This window comes from Emys orbicularis, chromosome 6, assembly GCF_028017835.1.
Source record: "Emys orbicularis isolate rEmyOrb1 chromosome 6, rEmyOrb1.hap1, whole genome shotgun sequence".
NCBI classification, from domain to species: Eukaryota; Metazoa; Chordata; order Testudines; family Emydidae; genus Emys; species Emys orbicularis.
The window spans coordinates 124,384,890-124,403,911 of record NC_088688.1 but is presented as its reverse complement, the minus strand read 5'-3'; the positions used below and the strand labels follow the sequence as shown (position 1 = coordinate 124,403,911).

At 50.3% G+C, this 19,022-nt stretch overlaps 1 protein-coding gene across 1 annotated transcript in view; it reads right to left on the bottom strand.

Annotated features, from left to right (window-relative positions):
• The window catches only part of IGFBPL1 (insulin like growth factor binding protein like 1), a 31,006-nt gene extending 17,950 nt beyond the window's left edge, over window positions 1-13,056 (bottom strand). The window contains exon 1 of the mRNA XM_065407035.1: window positions 12,639-13,056. Coding sequence (XP_065263107.1) covers window positions 12,639-13,056 — 418 coding nt within the window. The remainder of the gene's footprint in view (window positions 1-12,638) is intronic.
• Window positions 13,057-19,022: the final 5,966 nt, after the last annotated feature.

Below are 19,022 nucleotides of genomic sequence, written 5' to 3'. Positions count from 1 at the left end.
TGGTGAATTGGGCTGCTTTCCCCGCATCACTGTGACTCAGGGCTGGTTTACACTACGGGGCGGGGGAGGTGTCGATCTAAGGGCATGGCTACACTTGTGAGTTACAGTGCATTAAAGCAGCCCCGGGTGCCGTAGCTCACTCCCCGTCCACACTGAAAAGGCACGTAGAGCACTCCGACTCCAGGGCTAGAGCGCTCCTGGTATTCCACCTCGGCGAGAAGATTAACGGTTGGTGTGCATTGGCTGAAACGCCCAGGCGTCAGTGTGAACGGGGTGTTGCATTACTGCGCTCTGATCAGCCTCCGGAAACGTCCCGTAATCCCCTTAAGTCAAGTGGCCACTCTTGTCATTGTTTTGTAATCCTGCAGGAATGCAGATATGCCCTTTGAAAGCTCCGTTTCTGACAGCTGGCTGCTTATCTGCTCCGAGACAAAGCAACCGTTACTGTGGAATGCTGTGTGTGAGAGAGAGAGAGAGGCAGAGAGGTGAGGGGGGTCTGCTGCTGTCTGAACTTACAAGACAGCATGCTGACATGCTCTCAGCCCCCCAAAAACCCACTCTCTCTCCCCCCACATACACACAACACACTCCCTGTCACACTCCACCCCACCCCCTCCATTTGAAAAGCACGTTGCAGCCACTTGCATGCTGGGATAGCTACCACAATGCACTGCTCTCTGTGGCCGTTGCAAGAGCTGCTAATGTGGCCACGCCAGTGCGCTTGCAGCTGTCAGTGTGGACAGATTGCAGCGCTTTCCCTACTGCACTCTACGAAGGCTGGTTTAACTCAAAGCGCTCTACATCGGCAAGTGTAGCCATGCCCTAAGTTATGCAACTTCAGCTAAGTGAATAACGTAGCTGAAGTTGACATATTTAGATCTACTTACCATGGTGTCTTCACTGTGGTGTGTCAACGGGAGATGCTCTCTCGTCGATTCCCCTTGCGCTTTTCGTTGAGGTGGCGTACCAGAGTTGATGCTAGAGTGATCGGCAGTTGATTTATTGCATCTATACTAGACACAATAAATCAACTCCCGCTGGATCGATCGCTGCCCATCGATCCAGCCAATAGTGTAGACAAGCCCCAATGACAAGTCTTCAGTTGAGGTATTGCAATTATGAACCATTTGTGAAGACTTCACAGCCTGGTGGGAATACCTTGACTTTGTTTAAGCAAGTTAAACAGGCAGAATGTGAACCCCGATGCTCACTCTCAGAATAAAGAGGGATACAGAAAGAAACAAAATCCCGTATTTCTAAAAACATTTCAACACCAATGCCAGTTTGCCTGTATCTTACAATAGCATTCCCTCTATTACACCTAGGGTGACCCGACAGCAAATATGAAAAATCGGGATGGGGGTGGGGGATAATAGGAGCCTATATAAGAAAAAGACCCCAAAATCGGGACTGTCCCTATAAAATCAGGATATCTAGTCACCCTAATTACACCACTAGAGTTCTGTCTTTAATGCAGACTTTTGCATTAGGTCACAGGGTGTAGTTGCAACTAACCTTACTTAACTACTCAACAGAATGAAAACAGATAGCTGTCCATCAAGATTGCCAGTTACTATAATGACCAGCAAGGTTTGGGTTTAAGTTGTCTTTTCAAATGTCCATTTATAGAACGCTACCTTTGCAAAAATATTGACAATATTTCCCTATCTTCAATTTAAGTTTACCTGACACTGTTTCCCTGTGACACTCTGTACCCCATATGACACCCTGTACCCCATGTTCACCACTTCTATATGTTATGATATATATTGTACAAAGTATGCCGTGTGAGGTATCATTTGAAAACTCATAATCTACGGAATGTTATTGTCCAGATGAAATGTGTGTAACATCATTGCATGTAAAATTATGTGATGTTGCTATATGATTATTACTGAAAGATGTTGTAGTTCTGGGTAACACCCACAAACCATTTTCTCAGAGACAAAGGCACACTAGCATGCCAGGAACGTGCTAAGGCACCATTACCTACTTAACTGGCCAACCACCAGGAGGGAGGATGGTATAAACAAAGAATTTTCATTTCATCCCAGAAACGCTTCAAACCTCACACATACGGGAGACTGTTTGTCTGCACTCCAGTGGAGGGTAATCCTCAAAGAGGGGAGTGGGATATAGACCTCACCTTTCCCCCTCCATCTCTACTCACGGCAGCGAGATCCTTTGAAAGACAAAAGAAGCATCACTGAACTGGGGGAGTGGTCCTAGCCTGGAGGTTTTTCAGACAGTACAGACTGCTGTAGGCTTTTAGGCTTTTTTTGCTTTTAAATCTATTAGCCTTGGTAAAGTTTAGGAATTAGCTTGCGTGTTTATCCTTTTATTTCTTTTGTAACCAGTCCGGACTTATATGCATCTATACTTGTAATCACTTAAAATCTATCTTTCTCTAGTGAATACACTTATTTTATTGTTTTATGTAAACCAGTGTGTTTTGGCTCAAGTGTTTGGGAATCTCTGCTTAGGGCAACAGGGCTGATGCACAATCATTACCCAGTGTTGGAATGATGACCTAACTATGAGCTTGTACTGTCCAGTGGGCTACTGAGCAGTGCAAGACACACATTTCTGGGGGAGGCAAGGCTGGCACTGAGGGATATGCGGGTGTCACCCTGTATCTATTCATAGCACTGATGTACTCAGCTGGGAGTGACTTTACATGCTAGTGGCTGTGAGTGAGCAGAGCCTGGAGGGGTTGCTGTTCCCCAGTAAAGCAGTGCAAAAGGGATGATTTAGTTGGGGTCAGTCCTGCTTTGAGCAGGGGGTTGGACTAGATGACCTCCTGAGGTCCCTTCCAACCCTGATATTCTATGAAAAGGCATCTCAGGTTGGAGAGCTAAGAGGACACAACAGTTCAATGTCACATTCCCAACTTAATGCAAACGGAAATATCAGATTTTACACACAGTAAGCTACAGCTACTCTGCTTAAAAATAGAACCATGAGCCATTCCCGGGGTATTTATGGAAATGACAGCATTTAACAGTTCACAAGTCCTACAGGAGATGTGCAGAACAGTGCTCTGCTTTAACGCGAAAACAAGCTCTGTTACACACGTCTTCTGTGGGACCTGTTAGCTGTGAAAAGCCCAAACCAATCAAAATTCAAACCAACCAACTCAAAATCAGGTTAAAACTCCATCCTTAACTCATCCGGTGTGCCTCGCAGGACACGTGGAAATTAAGGTCACTCACTCATCGCAGACCACAGCCATATCTGTGTGCAATGGAGAAATGAAGGATTGCGGGCAGTGAGTTCAATCGATTCTTTTGAGCTCTGGAGAGTGGATGTCGTTCCCAAACACGAGCTAGCATGCCAGAGCTTAGCCTGGAGTCATTCCATGGGAACTGACACACTCTAAAACTAGGATGGTATAATGGAAACATGGCACAACCTCAGCTGCAGATGTTCTATGTGATGTATAGTCACAAGTAAGCTGTGAAAATCAGCACTGGATTCCATAGTATTCTTTTCCCCTGTTATTTTGATTCCCCTTAATAAAAGGGCTAGGTTATAAAGAATTATACCCAAAGAAATGTAAGTCCTATAACAATGCACTACGTTACTGAGTGACAAAGGCACTCTTGATTTCTGCCAACTCCCAGCAGATCAAACCTATGTAAGGAACAAATCTGCCCCATAGGCTATTTTTACTAGTGACTGTCAAATGTTTACTCCCAGTTGTGACCATGGCACCGATTCCAGCTAGCAGTGTGTTCCGGGGCAGGTGGAAAATGTTGACTATTTTGGGTAGCGGTGTCTCTTTAAGGATACACATGCAATACCGAAAGTGGCTATGAATAATGTTATTAAAGCATTGTTGAGTTGCCTCTACTAAGCAGGGATTATTATAACTGCTCCTGGGTGAACGTGAGCCCATGCTCACATCCACAACAATCCCTTCCTTAATTTCCATGCTATGAATGCTGGGATTTTGGGGTGGTGGTGTGGGGGAGGGCAGTTCTCAAGCTCCCCCGGCGCATTGTTCTCTCTGCTTTATATGACACATTCAAGAAGCTTTACATGCAGATGCCGAGGTATGAAAGAATTTCTGTAGATTTTCATAGGCTGAATTGCCACGGAGCGCTTAGCATAACAAAACGCTCTTGTCTAGTAAACTCAGCAGCCAACACACTGATCTAATAAAGACTTTAGAATAAGAGTTTAAAGAAATACTCACAAATAGCTGAGAAATTATAAATCCTGAAAGACCTTAATGCGGCAGCCGAGTAATGCTGTGTGACAGCCGTAACGTTTCAAACACTAGTATCTAATCCACTTCCAACCTTTAAAAAAATATGAGAGAGTCAGGAAGTCCTGATCTGCAAAAGCACTGGGCACCTGCAGTTCCTACTGACTTCCCTGGGGCTGGCCTGTTCAGCACGCCTGATAACTCTTCACTTAGGGCCAGGTTTACTAAACCAAAGACCAATATTCCACGCCTGGAAGTTAGGCACTAAGGGCCAAACCCTCAAAAGTATTTGGGCACCTAATTCCCATTGAAATCAATGGGCATCTCAATACTTTGGAAGATCTGGGCATAAGTTTCCATATTTAGGATCCTGAATACACGGCCTGATTTCATAGTTTAAAGCCAGAGGGGACCATTCTGACCATCTAGCCTGACCTCCTGCTTAGCCCAGGCCAGAGAACCTCACCTAGTGATTCCTGGTTCGAGCCCATAGCTGGTGCTGGAGCTAGAGTCTCTTTTAGAAAGGCGCCCACACTTGATTTATTGTCAGAGGCAATGAGCCCCCACAGCTCCCAATGATGCCAAAAGGATCCAATCACCCCATCCCACAAGGAAATTCCTCCTGTAAACACTGAGATTCACCCCAGGGGTTACCCCCATTCTCCACCCTGGAGGAGGAGTTTCAGACCTTGCCTGTGGGGAGGAGCACATGGGCTGTGGCTCAGAATTCTCACCAGGGTGAGGCTCCATGGGAAACCATTCTGTGCTGCCACATACCCTGGAACCGTGGTCTGGGGAGCTGTATGTGCTAACAGGGCTTCTCCCTCCAGACGTCATTGGCTCCCCATTCCCTGCTTGGGCCTTCCCTTCCCCTCCCATTGCCCAGGGGAGTACAGGGCATGGAGGGGTACTGACACTGCCTTTAGGAGTATTAACTCCAGCATGGATTTCCTAAGGGAAATCTCCCAGGTGAGGGGGAAGGGTCATGCCACGAACCACCAGCAAATTCTAAGCGCATTTCAGAGCCCAGGGCCCTTGATTAACCTCCACTGCACCAGATCAGCATCTCCACGTCTAGGTGACCCCATCAGTGGTGGCAGAGGGATCAGGAATAGCAGCCAAGCAAAAACAACTATCTTTGGCTATCACTGCCAGTGGCTGCTTCCTTTCCACGTGCTCGCTCGGTCCTAGCACTGAGCCAAGCACTTTAAAGCAGCCTCTAGTTGCTTTGGTTTGCAGAGTCCTTTTGTTCGGAGCTAGGCATGGCTTGCTGGCCAGACCATGCCATGTTCGCCTGGATTCTGCTATCACACCTGCTTTGCCAGGGCTCACGCCCCCTTTTCCTTGGGTTCACACTTGTGCACAGCCGCTCAGTAAGGGTGATGCGTGAGCAGGAGCACCCCAGGATTTCACTGTCATTTGCTACCATTTGGGGCGAATGTCATGGAAGCTGCTTGTTTTTGTACAGCTGCATTCCATGTTCTGCTTCCTGATGGCATGAGAGTCCCGGGGCATCCCTGGTCCAAGCTCATGCCACTAGATAAAGCCAAAATGCTCCCTGTCCCCTTTCAATCTGAACTCTCCAATCCCTAGCGCTGAGGGCTGGGCTATACAACTTCAATATCTGATTCACATCAGATTTTGGCATGGAATTACCTAGTCTGATTATTTTATTTTTAAGGGAAAAGTGCAAATGGAGCTTGATCATTCCCAACTACTAAGTATCTGCCTTGGCCCCTCTCGAACCCAAGGTTGAGAGGCTGTAACTTTGCCATGTCACACACTTTCAAAGCCCGCTTTGTAAAGCCCTCCAAGGAGCCCTGCTCCCCAGCTTACCCACACAGGACACGCAGAGCTTCCCATCCGAAGGGCTTGTGTGAAAAACCAAATGGAGCTGTTTCTCTCTCCTGGAGACGCGTGGCTGAGCCCACCCTCCCTGGATGTGATCCTGAGAGCCAAGGAGACTAAACACCAAAGGTGATGCTTAGATCTCTAAACCACCCCTGCCTGGCCATTCCTAAACCAAGCCTGGTGTATGCTGCTCTGGGTACCTGCTCTTTCCCCAGGAGATGCCTCTACCAACCCGCCCCTACCTCCCACAGTATGTTAGTTGATATACCCTGTGTGTGTCCCATGCCACCTCCAAGCTCTGTGTGGCTGCAGAACTAGGCTAGAGAGCGGAATGTTTGTTCTCCTGTATGCAGTGATGTTGGATGCGGAGACAGGAGTGGTCTGGGCCTGGGTCCAGAGCAGGGCCGGCTCCAGGCACCAGCAAAGGAAGCAGGGGCTTGGGGCGGCCAATGGAAAGGGGCGGCACGACCGGTGTTTTCGGTGGCAATTCAGCAGTGGGTCCCTCAGTCCCTCTCGGAGCGAAGGACCTGCCGCCGAATTGCCGCCGAAAAATGAAGTGGCGCGGTAGAGCTGCCACCGAAGTGCCGCCGATTGCAGCTTTATCTTTTTTTTCCCTCCGCTTCGCTGCTTGGGGTGGCAAAAAAGCTGGACTGGCCCTGGTCTAGAGGGAGTTCATCCTTCCATGCTCCTCGATGCCCAGAGATTTCCCCTCCCTCAGACATGCCTTCGTGGGCAGAGGGGAAGAAGAGAACTGGAGCATCATGGCAAGGAATCATGGCAATGGATTCACTTGCGGGGGAGGAGGGGTATATTGTGTGGGCCGAAGGAATTTTTCCTGCAACCACCTTTGCTTGTTCATCCTTTGTGATATCCAGGTGAATCGCCATGTCACAAAAACTGACACACCAACTTTCAACTCTCTGCCTCTGTTACCCATCTGGTAACTGGGAGCAAATAACTGTATCTGGGGCGGGAGGCCAAAATAAGGACTGTACAATGCTGTAGAAGTCCAAGGCATTAAGGTCAGTCAGCAGTTGAGGTGAGATTAAAACTCAGGGCCTAATGATTGGTTTTGTTTACAGCTTGCTAGTTCTTTGCTTTCTTCCCTTTTGTAGTCTTAAATTGCTGAAGTGGATGCTTGTACTTGTTTCTTTAGATTCTTAAGTATTTAGTGGCATTTCAGATTTTACAGATTTTCTACTAAGAAGTTTCATCCTTAAAATGCTCATCTGTGCTGACAAGGACAAGCCAAGGGCCTCATTAACATCCTTAGCATAAGGCCAACTCACATTCTCACACAAAATTGACAGGCAAATAACTCATGCTGTAGTCGCAACTGACAGCACCTTCCCATATAACAAACTTCCACAAGTCAAGAAAGCTGAAATGCTCTGATCAAATTATATTGCTCCATCAGGTTAGACGCACAAGTTGTACTGACTCTGACCTGCAATCCCTGGTGGAGGAATATAGCCTGCTCAAAGCATTTCAGCCTTTGTGGGGGAAAAATGGGCAGGGCCCATTTCGGTGTTTGCACTGAACAACCATGCAATCCCCTCCCCACCTTTATTAAAAATATATATATATTAAAATATGGAGATACACCTATCTCATAGAACTGGAAGGGACCTTGAAAGGTCATTGAGTCCAGTCCCCTGCCTTCACAGCAGGACCAATTTTTGCCCCAGATCCCTAAGTGGCCCCCTCAAGGATTGAACTCCCAACCCTGGGTTTAGCAGGCCAATGCTCAAACCACTGAGCTATCCCTCAAAAATAACCAGAGGGATTTTTCTCAAATACTTCTAAAACACACAAGTAAAATACTCACTTTCAGGCACAGACCTACCATGAAAAACATCTGCCCCAAAGTTGACTATTTTGTAAAAGTTTAAGTAACAAAGTTTTAATGGAATCTGATTTGCAACCTTAGCTACGGCGAGTGTGACCTGCACCTGTTCTTGCATATTCCAGTACTAAAACAGATCACGAGGAAAGAAGATTGTAGAGACAAAGCCAAGCTCACTGGGATCTACCGGTACAAGACTAATTTATGAATATCAAATTGTGCTCACATTGGCACTGAATTTAGCAGAGCTTTTGCCTAATCTCTCACTGGCTGAGTCAGCGAGAGGATTAAAGGGAGTATGAAAAGCACTGGAAGAGATGAAAGGAGATCAGGCATTTATTCTTGATATATTCAGAGTATTGTAAAGAACGCTCTGGGTGACAGTGGCTCAAAGGCTTCTTAGGACTGTTTCATCTAACAGGAGATTCCTTGCTGTAAAAGTGCAGCCTCCTCCGCAGGATAGTACAAGAACCTGGGCTTGCCTCTGGAAAAGGGGGTAAAGCCTTTTAATCAATGTGTTTGTTCCCAACTAAAGTGTTGATGAAAAGGCAGGCCGCGGAGCTAAGGGAGCACCGTTAGTGTAAACCCAGGGGTCCAAACCTTCAATAACCCAGTGTTCCCCGCTACAATTCAGGATGTTTAAAAGCCAGAGTGGGAAGTGAATTTTAAACCGATCTCCGTGCACACCATTCTGTCTCAGAAATGTTCCAGCTACACAATGAGAATCAAAATCACATTTAATTTAGGAGCCCTTTCCCTCTCTGGGCTTCAGGGACGCTCATTAAAAACTAAACAAACTCACAGGGATGGTTTGATTACAAATAGGAAAGGAAGCAGCTGGTACCCAGGCTTACCCAGTCTGCATACAAGCCATCTCCCAGGGGGAACTGTTAAAAATTATCCCTCTGATTACAGCTGAATAAATTAGTGCCCTAGGGTCATACTATAACGAGGTGCTCACTTATACAGAAATGCCCCCTCCTTGTTGCATTTTCATCATTATGGAAACAAAAAGAGGAAGATGCAACAAAATGTTGCCCGATGCTAACAGCCGCCATTCAGTAACGATATGGTTGTGACACAAATCTGCCAGTGGCAGGAAGTGCAAAGGCTGACAGTCCTCAGGTCACACTGTTGTGGATAGGAAGACTGGCATAGTGTATGGGATGCTCAGAATTGCTTGGCTTTTGTCCTGCATATAGGGGCTGGGGGTGCTGCCGCACCTCCTGGCTTCAAGTGGTTTCCATCATATATAGATTTTACAGTTTGGTGCAATGGCTCTCAGCGTCTGTACTACACTGATTGTTTCAGCACCCCTGGTCCTGCCATCAGATCCGCAGACAGACAGACTCTGGTGCCCATGCGGTGACCTTGCTTAAGGTTTGCCCCTAAACTACAACAACATTAAGGCCCTGATCCTGCAGTTGGATCCTGGCAGGCAGGCCGGCCCCTTCAACTCCACACGGGCCACGCACAACCTTTCAGGGCCTTAATTTTATTATGTGGATAGGAGTAAATCCTGCATCTCGCCCCATCCTCTATCTGTCTGCAGGGCAGAAGGCTCAATATGCAGCAGGATGACATGCAGGGAGCCTGCAAAGGGAGTTCTGTAGCTGCTGGGTGCAGAATCCAAAGGGCTCCATCACCAGCAATGGGCAGGGGTGTTTGGGGGGCAGAATGGGGCATGCCCAGTGAGTCTGCAACTACACAATATAGGGGAATTGCACTTGTCTCTGAGGTTAGTGCAACACTGAGGCTGCAGGAGCAGGTGGGGAGCAGTTTTTTGGGGGCCTGTGGGGGGAGAGCAGAGTGCATTTCTGGCAGAGGTCCCCTGTGCTTTTGGCTTTGTGCAGGGTTTAGGATTTGACTCACTGGGGTGTATTTAGTTTTCTGGGAGAGGAAGGGAGAATTATCCTAGGCATTACTTTCATGGAAAGTTTTACGTTTTGAGTATATACATATTTAACTGTACATTAAAAATCTGCTAAGAAAAGATTCCCTTGTGTCAAGTTTTAAGGACTGAAATCTCCTGGTCAATCTAAACTCCTTTTTGAAATACCGAACGTGATTAGAGCTTCATAAGATTAGTAACCAACCACAGTTCATTTTAATCAAAATTTCCGGTTACTCAAGTGCAAAAAAAGTCTCTAAACCTGGTAAACGTCTATTGTTTTTTCTTAAAACACTAAAGGAACTTTGATGTGGCCAAAATGGTTCTGTTTTTCTTTTAAATCCATGGCAATTATTTTGTTTTAGCATGCCAAGAATTTGTATGCCAAATTCCAGTTCCAAGTCAATTTTTATTACCAAGTTATCAACTCTGAAAATGCAGGTTAATTACCGAAACATTAACAGAATTAACCGTCCAAACAAGCTGATTATATGAAGGCAGAGAGCCATTTAAAAAAAAATATATTAAAAGCGAGCATGTCTAATCTGGAATTCCATTCTCTAATGCTCTAGGTAATGTCTCTACAATTCTCATCACTTAAAGGCTCAAAACCCAACCTTTGCCTTTCGGAGGCATTCATTGTATTATTAGTTTATTTGAAGAATAAGTTACAGTCAAGGAACAGAATAATCCTGCATGCGCATTTGTAGAAAAGGATTTTGAGCAATGTGCTTGTATCCCTCCAGTGAACCATTTAAAAAAGAAACCCAGAAAATTACTTTTTAGGAATGCCGCTTGCAAGACAGACCAGAGAATTAGCACTACAGGTACAGAACTTCAAACTTTTGGATTATGACATTGTCACAGAATGAACCAGCACCTAATCTTAACTCATTCATTGCGAGACCATATAACTGATACTTCAAGATTATATAGTCTCAGCTGGCCCCGATTCAGAAAAGCACGTACGCATATGCTTAGCTTTGAGTACATGAGTAAATCCCATTTTATGTGCTTAAAGTTAAGCACGTGGTGAAGTGCTTTGCTGGATTGGGCCATGAGTGCTCAGCACCTTGCAGTATCTAACCCAGAACACTGAATTGACAAGTAGCATTATTATTTTTTTGGTAAATGTCTCTGGCCAGTTCAGAAGGGCAGTGCTGCCTTTCTCTCCGTTAATGGCTCTGGGAAGGCAGGGGGGATGAAAACACAAAGGGTGAATGGGCTCCGCTCACCAATGCAGAGTTCCTGCTCTGGGCTCCCTGTGTTGGAAACGCCTTCCAGAGCAGAGGCTGCTCTGGGGTGTGCCATCTGTAACTCTCACTCCACTGCGGGGGACCCAGAGCGGGCTGGCACAGCCTGGGCAGTGAGAGCGGCTGACTAGCAGGGGCTCTGGCCTGGGAGGGGCAGCAGGATCCCAATGCTTCACAGAGCTTTATGGCGGGATTTAAAGCTGCTCCCCTCTGGCAGGACCTCAGAGGCCCTTGGACGCAGGGGAAAACACAATGCACTCCCTGCAGCCACAGGGTGAATCAAGCCCCCCGCCCATCAGTTCATAAGACTGTATCCATAAGCACTTCTCCCACCACTAGCCCCATGGAGCATTGTCACAGTGCTCCCTTGCTCATCCAGCCTCAATCTGCCCACCTCAATCTCCCCTAGCTATTACTCCCTGGGGAGGAAGGCTTCTCCTGCTCCCCCATGGGTATTTTGAGGAGAGAAGTGCAGCCCCCTTGCTGACCCACCAAACCCATCCACAGCCTGCAGCTCTTGTCCCGCTCCCTCTAGCATGCTGCAGGGCCAATCTGTGCCACCACCCACAGAGCTCAAGTACAATTAAAACAACTCCTTCAAGGGAGACTGGAACCTGCAACCTCCACAGCCTCAGACAAAGCCACAGCAGTCTGGCCCTCACACACAGCTCATGTTGGGGGCCAGAAGTGCATGTGATGGGGACAAGGAGTGAGCAGGCCAGCTACTGTAATGTTCACACCATGCTGTGTTGCTGTGAGGCATCACAATGGTGACAATCAATTCTTAAGAACACACTAGTACATGTGAGGCATCCTGCCCAGCTCACCTTGACAAGACACCACACAAACATGGCCAAATTCTCCCCCCAGCCTCCACCTGGCCTCCTGTGCAAGATTGGGCTCACACACATGTGCCCGCGCTCACACTTCGACCCCTTGCACTGGGGCTGAAAAGTGTATCTGCAAAACTCCCTTGTCCAAATGGGTTTTTGTGGGTGCAAATCTGCACACGAAACTTAGACTTGTTCAAATGCACATGCAGTTGTCTGCACCTCCAGTGCACACGCAAGTGGAGGCTGGGATTGAAATGGTACCGCAAAGGCCAGTCCGGTTTAAACCCACACTAAATAATATGGAAACAATTCAAAGATTAAACAAACAGCCACGGGAATGAACCTTCCTTTGCCAAGTGCCTTGAGATCGGTGCTGAAAGTGTCACTGTTCTCGTTAGAAGCACAAAGGGAGCCGGGGCCTGCACAAGGACTGAAAGACACCCCTGAGCCCGAGGGTTTCCAGGCACTGTCCAGGAGGGGAGCAGGGCACAAAGGCCTGGACAGCGGCGCATTTGATCCCCACCCCGAGGCCGCCCAACATGCCCCGCTCGGTCCAAGCTCGCCCCACGCGCTGCACCTGCAGCCCCGCTAGCGACAGGCAGCGAGACTCGGCTCTGAGCGCAGCGGTCCCCGGGTCCGTCCGTCCCGCCCGGCGGCTCCAGCGCGCCGGGATCCCCGGGGTGGGGAGAGCGGGTGCCCCGCTGGACCCAGCCCAGCCCCGGCCGCCCGCCCCCCGCGCCCGGCCCCGTCTCACCCAGCCGGCACTCGCCGTCGTGCGCCTTGCGGACGCGCCGGGGCCCGGCGAGCAGGTGCAGGGCGCAGGCGCTGGGGTAGGAGCGCCCGTCCGAGCCGCACACCGCCCCGTCCTCCTTGCACAGGCAGCGGCCGGTGCCCTCGGGCGCCCCCGCGCCCCGCGCCTGGCTCACGCACACCAGCCCCGGGCCGCAACGGGGCCCCCGCGGGCCCCCGGCGCCCCGCCCGCCGCAGCGCTCGCCCTCGGCGCCCAGGCAGCGCTCGCAGCAGCCGCACTCGTCCCGCGCCGCCAGCTCGGGCGCCGGGCAGCGCGCCGGGGGGCAGCGCTCGGGCCGGCAGAGCCCGCACCCGCCGCCCGCGCCCCGCCGCGCCGCCAGCGCCAGCAGCAGCAGCAGCAGCCGCCCGACGGGCCGGGCCATGGCGCGGGCTGGGCGCTGGGCAGGGAGCGCACGGCACCGGGCTGCAGCCGCTGGACAGCGCCGCCAGACAGAGCCGGGGGCGGCCCCACCACGGCTCAGACAGACCCCTCGGCTGGGACAGCCCAGCCCCCGGCTTCCCCCACCCCGGCTGGGACAGCCCCCGCCCCCTCGGCTGAGACAGCCCGCCCCCTGCTCCCCCCACCCCGGCTGGGACAGCCCCCGCCCCACCCCACAGCCCGGCCCCCTGCTTCCCCCACCCCGGCTGGGACAGCCCCCGCCCCCTCGGCTGAGACAGCCCGCCCCCTGCTCCCCCCACCCCGGCTGGGACAGCCCCCGCCCCCTCTGCTGAGACAGCCCGTCTCCTGCTCCCCCCACCCTGGCTGGGACAGCTCTCGCCCCCTGCTCCCCGCCCCTCCAACAGACCAGCTCCCTACTCCCCCACCCTGGCTGGGACAGCCCCCTCCCCCTGCTCCCCCCACAGCCCGCCCCCTGCCCCACCCACCCCAGCTGGGACAGCCCCCGCCCCCTGCTCCCCCCACAGCCCAGCCCCCTGCTCCCCCCACGCCGGCTGGGACAGCCCCCACCCCCTGCTCCCCCCCTCCAACAGACCAGTCCCCTACTCCCCAACCCTGGCTGGGACAGCCCCGTCCCCCTGCTCCCCCCACCCTGGCTGGAACAGCCCCCCGCCCACCCCACAGCCCGCCCCCTGCCCCACCCACTGCAGCTGGGACAGCCCCCGCCCCCTGCTCCCCCCACAGCCCAGCCCCCTGCTCCCCCCACACCGGCTGGGACAGCCCCCTCCCCCTGCTCCCCCCACAGCCCAGCCCCCTGCTCCCCCCACCCCGCCTGGGACAGCCCCCTCCCCCTGCTCCCCCCACAGCCCAGCCCCCTGCTCCCCCCACCCCAGCTGGGACAGTCCCCGCCCCCTCCCCCTGCCCACCCCACAGCTCAGCCCCTGTCCCCACCCAACCCGGGCAGAGACAGTCTGCCCCCAGCCCCCCTACAGCCCAGCCCACCTCCTCCAACCCTGGCAGGGACAGCCCAGCCCCTCTCCTGGGACAGCCCACCTCCTGCCCCCCCTACAGCCCAGCCCCCCTGAGCCCAGTCCCCTGCCACCCACCCCCAACCCTGGGCACGGACAGCCCAGCCCCTCCCCCCACTTACACATCCTGGTCCCCTGGCCCCCCTCCACAGCCCAGCCCCTGGCCCCCCCACCCCGGACAGGGACAGCCCACCCCATGTGTTTCTGTGGGTTCCCTGTCTTCCTGTTCTCATTGGCCCCTCTGCACCTCACAGGCACGGCTGTGGTTGAGCAGGTGTGGACTGATGTACAGGGTACACAGAATCATAGAACTGGACGGGACCTCAAGAGGTCACCTAGTCCAGTCCCCTGCACTCATGGCAGGACTAAGTATTATCTAGACCATCTCTGACAGATGTTTGTCCAACCGATTCTTCAAAATCCCCAATGATGGACATTCCACAACCTCCCTAGGCAATTTATTCCAGTGCTTAACCACCCTGACAGGAAATTTTTCCTAATGTCCAACCTAAACCTCCCTTGCTGCAATTTAAGCCCATTGCTTCTTGTCCTGTCCTCAGAGGTTCAGAAGAACATGAGTTTGCTTGTCCCGCGTACCATTCGTTGCTTGGGCCATGGAGTCCATCTGCAGTCCAAGGGCTGCATAGGCTGCAGCACGGTGGCACCTACATCTATGCATGTTACACACGATGTGAACTATAGGCAGGGCGGGCGCCAAGTCTTCAGCACTGGGCCCTCCTCACAGCCGTGGCAAGGAGCAGCAGTGCTGCCCACACAGCTTCAGCCTTGCAGCCCCTCTGCCAGGATGGGGGCAGGCAGCACAGGGCCTACAGTCAGTGAGTGGCATTGCAGCCTGGTGCACAGGGGGAGGGGTCAGTCCCTCTCAGCTTTGGCCCAGCAGCCCTGCTGTCATGATGGGGTAGCCACAGGATCCAACTGACCAGGCAATGGGGTGGGAAATCAGGCTGCTGCCGTGGGGCTGGCTCCTGCACCAGGGCTCCCCCCCCCAGGAGGCCTGCCTGGCCTCACCCACTTCCAGCAGCCTGTCTCTCCTCTGCTCTGCCACACCAGGACTCGCTCAGCAACAGCTGGGGAGCCTGCAGCAAGCTGGCCGGGAGAAGAGTGGCAGGGAGCCAAGGGGTGTACCCTGAGAAATACTTCTGGGGGGAGCCCCTGCTGCTGGACATGGTAGCATGGAGGGGACGCAGCCTGTGGAGCTGGAGCCTGGTGTGCATGAGAGCTAGCTGCTTCTGCTGTGCTCTGTCCTCCTCCCTCAACCTGCCGTCTGCCCCAGGAACGGCACCTCATGCTGGGATGGCTCCTTGGCTCTCTGACACCTCCTCCTCAGCCTTGGCCAAAACGTCCTGCATCATTTCGGCCCTGATTCTCTCCCTTCTCCCACGCTGGGTGACAGTCCACTCCCCCCGGCTCCTGTCTCAGCCCAGCAGAGGGGGATGGGCCTACCGTGGTCCTTGTCGGACTAGGAGGAAAAAGGATTTCTCTCCTTTTCCAGGGGCTGTCTCTCTTCAAGGTCACAGGATGATACTTTTTATGATTTGGTTTTATTTTATTCAGCCTTTATTCACTGGCCTCTTCAGAAGCTCAAGCAAGCCAAGACACATCGTTTTAATTTGGGTATGTCAGTTTTATCATACTTCATCAATCTCATTTCCCCCCCAGGGGCCATTCCTATGAGGGGCCCTCTTACTAACTTTGGCTTTACAGTCCCTTCAGGCAGGACAAGCTCTGGAAGCATTGTTATCTGCAGGGCACCTGAGTGGGAATGAGAACTTCTCTTCCAGGCTAGTGGAGGAGAGCCATCCACCTGTGCTTAGGAGACTTTTCGGTTTCTGGTGACTGACCAGCACATCTCTCTATGCAGGGGGGTCGTGGGCTAGAGAGGCAGACATAATCAGTATGCCCTGCCCTGGAATTTAACTGACCATCTAGAGTTCCTATCCCAGGAGAAGTTCACATGCATCACCAGCCAGAAACTCGAGACAAAAGTCAATAAGGTGCAGATGTAGGATGGAGACACATTATTTACAATCACCCTGCATTTCTGCACAGCTCAGACTGGTAGCCCTGGACTGAAAACATCCGCTGCTACCATTTGAACTGACAAAACAGGCAGCCTGGGACACTTCAATTGAGCCAGAAAAACTGTCCGGCGTGGCCGGCTGTACTTGCATTAAAAAGAATGTATTACAAGACAAATACCCCATGTGACACTACGCCCCATGTTCTTCAGAGAGAGATGGTTATGATATAATTATGGCATAACTAAGATGTGTTTTATGCAAGATGGGTCATGTGAGATGTCATTGGAAAGGTCATGATTTACTGAATATGATTATCCTATTTGTATGAAGGTATCATTTTTGTATCTGAAGTTAGGAATATTGTTTATGCATCCGTTACAACTGTGTTTACACCTGGGGAACGCCCACTAGACAGAATGCAATCAGTCTGGATGGCCGGCTGGAAAGGGCAATTAGGGAAAAACAATAGGTCTTTGAAGATGCTAATTTTTCACCTTCCTGGGGATGCTGCAAACAGCCTCTGAGTTGTGGCTGCAGGGACATGTGACCAAGTCACCTGGTTCTGGACTCCATGACAATACTAGTATTTTTCCACTGACCGGGGGTGGGGATCAAACTGGGAGACAAAGAATTCCTGCCATATGCAAAAACTATTAAAGACAGGGGAGTGACATCATTGTGGTTCATTCTTCACTCTCCGCCCAAGAAAGAGGACTGCTGGAAACACCTGGGAACAAAGAGACTGCACTAGGGGAGAAGGACTGAACCTATGCTGGAGGATGTCTGGCCTGTGAAAGGAATAACCGGAATTTTAAACTGCAAGCAAGTGCAGCTTGCCTTCAAAAATCTCTGCAGTCTGCCTAAATCGACATTTAGAGTGAGAATCTGCTATTTATAACCAGTTTCTTTAGTATATTATGCTTAGATTGTGTGTTTGTTTTATTTGCTGGGTAATCTGCTTTGATCTGTTTGCTATCCCTTATAATCACTTAAAATCTATCTTTTGTAGTTAATACACTTGTTTTTGTTTTGTCAAATCCAGTGTGTATAGAATCATAACTCAGGGCAGAAAGCTGTGTATATTCCACTCCACACTGAGGGAGGAGGCGAATTTTATGGGCTTACACTGTACAGATCTCTGTGCAGCGCAAGACGGTAAAATTTTTGGGTTTAACCTTTAGAGGGGGTGTGCACTTGAGTCCTGGGCAATTCCTTAGCTGAGTTTTAATCGCACTGTTTAATTGCACTGTTAAACAATAATAGAATACCATTTATTTTAATATTTTGGGATGTTTTCTATATTTTCAAATATATTGATTTCAGTTACAACACGGAATACAAAGTGTACAGTGCTCACTTTGTTAGTTTTGATTACAAATATTTGTACTGTAAAAAAGATAAAGAAATAGTATTTTAATTCACCTCATACAAGGACTGTAGTGCAATCTCTTTATCATGAAAGTTGAACTTACAAATGTAGAATTATTATTTGTATAATAATTGTATAATAATGAGGATGGATTTTACCTCAGGAACTCGGTGTGTGGCAGGGGAGGAGAGGCTGGTGCAGGGTGTGCTGAGCTCGCCAGGCCTCCGTTCTCTATGCAGTGTTTCTCAAACTTTTTGTGCTGGCAACCCCATTTTGACTTTAAAAAAATTGGGACACCTCCCCCACTAGAAAAAATTGTGACCCCTCTACCCTCAGGGTGGGGGGCTCCAGCCCCTCTCGGGGGCATGGGGCTCTGGGCTCCAGCCCTGCTTGGGAGCGCCCATGGAGCTGTGGGCTGGGACTTTAGCCCCCTACTGCCAATGCCTCCCTCCCCACCCAGAGGTATGCGATTAACGCGTTAAAAATATTAACATGTTCACTTTGTTTTCTCTTCTCACAGGCGTTAAGTGCAATTAATTGACACCCTATTCCATACCATTCATGATTTTATAGACCTCTATCATATCCCTTCTCTCTTATCCTATGACTGCTTAGTTTGCTTAAGAGCTTTTGAAGGACCTTGTCAAAGGCTTTCTGAAAGTCCAAGTACACTTGTCCACATTTGTTGACCCCCGGAGAGAATTCTAATGGAAATCATGCCTCACCGATCTATTTACAAAAGCTGTGTTGACTCTTCCCCAACAAATCATGTTCATCTATGTGTCAGATAATTCTGTTCTTTACTATCATTTCCACCAGTTTGCCCCGTATTGAAGTCAGGCTTACTGGCCTGTAATTGCCATGATCTCCTCTGGAGCCTTTTAAAAAATTGGCATCACATTAGCTGTCCTCCAGTCATCTGGTACAGAGGCTGATTTAAATGATAGGTTACCTACCACAGCTAGTAGTTCTGCAATTTCACATTTGAGTTCCTTCAGAACTTTTGGGTGATACCATCTGGTCCTGGTGACTTATTACTGTTTAATTTACCAATTTGTTCCAAAACCTCCTCTATTGACACCTCAATCTGGGACAGTTCCTCAGATTTGTCACCTAAAAAGAACAGCTCACGGACCATTGTGATCATCTAGTCTGACCTCTTGTATAACAGATCCTATGGAACTACCCCAAAATAATTTCTACAGTGTATCATTTAGAAAGCCATCCAATCTTGATTAAAAAATTGTCAGTGATGGAGAATCCACCATGACCCTGGGCAAGTTGTTCCAGTGGTTTATTACTCTCATCATTAAAGATTTACATCTCATTTCCGGCATCAATTTGTCTAGCTTCACCTTCTAGCCATTGGATCACATTACACCTTTCTCTCCTAGACGGAAGAACCCTGTAACTGCACGTCCTCACCTCTACCGTGCCCCATGAGGCCTGGACACGTTGCAGGGGGCTTCCCTTCTCACACCCCCTGTTGTGGCCACTTTCTCAGCCACAGTGA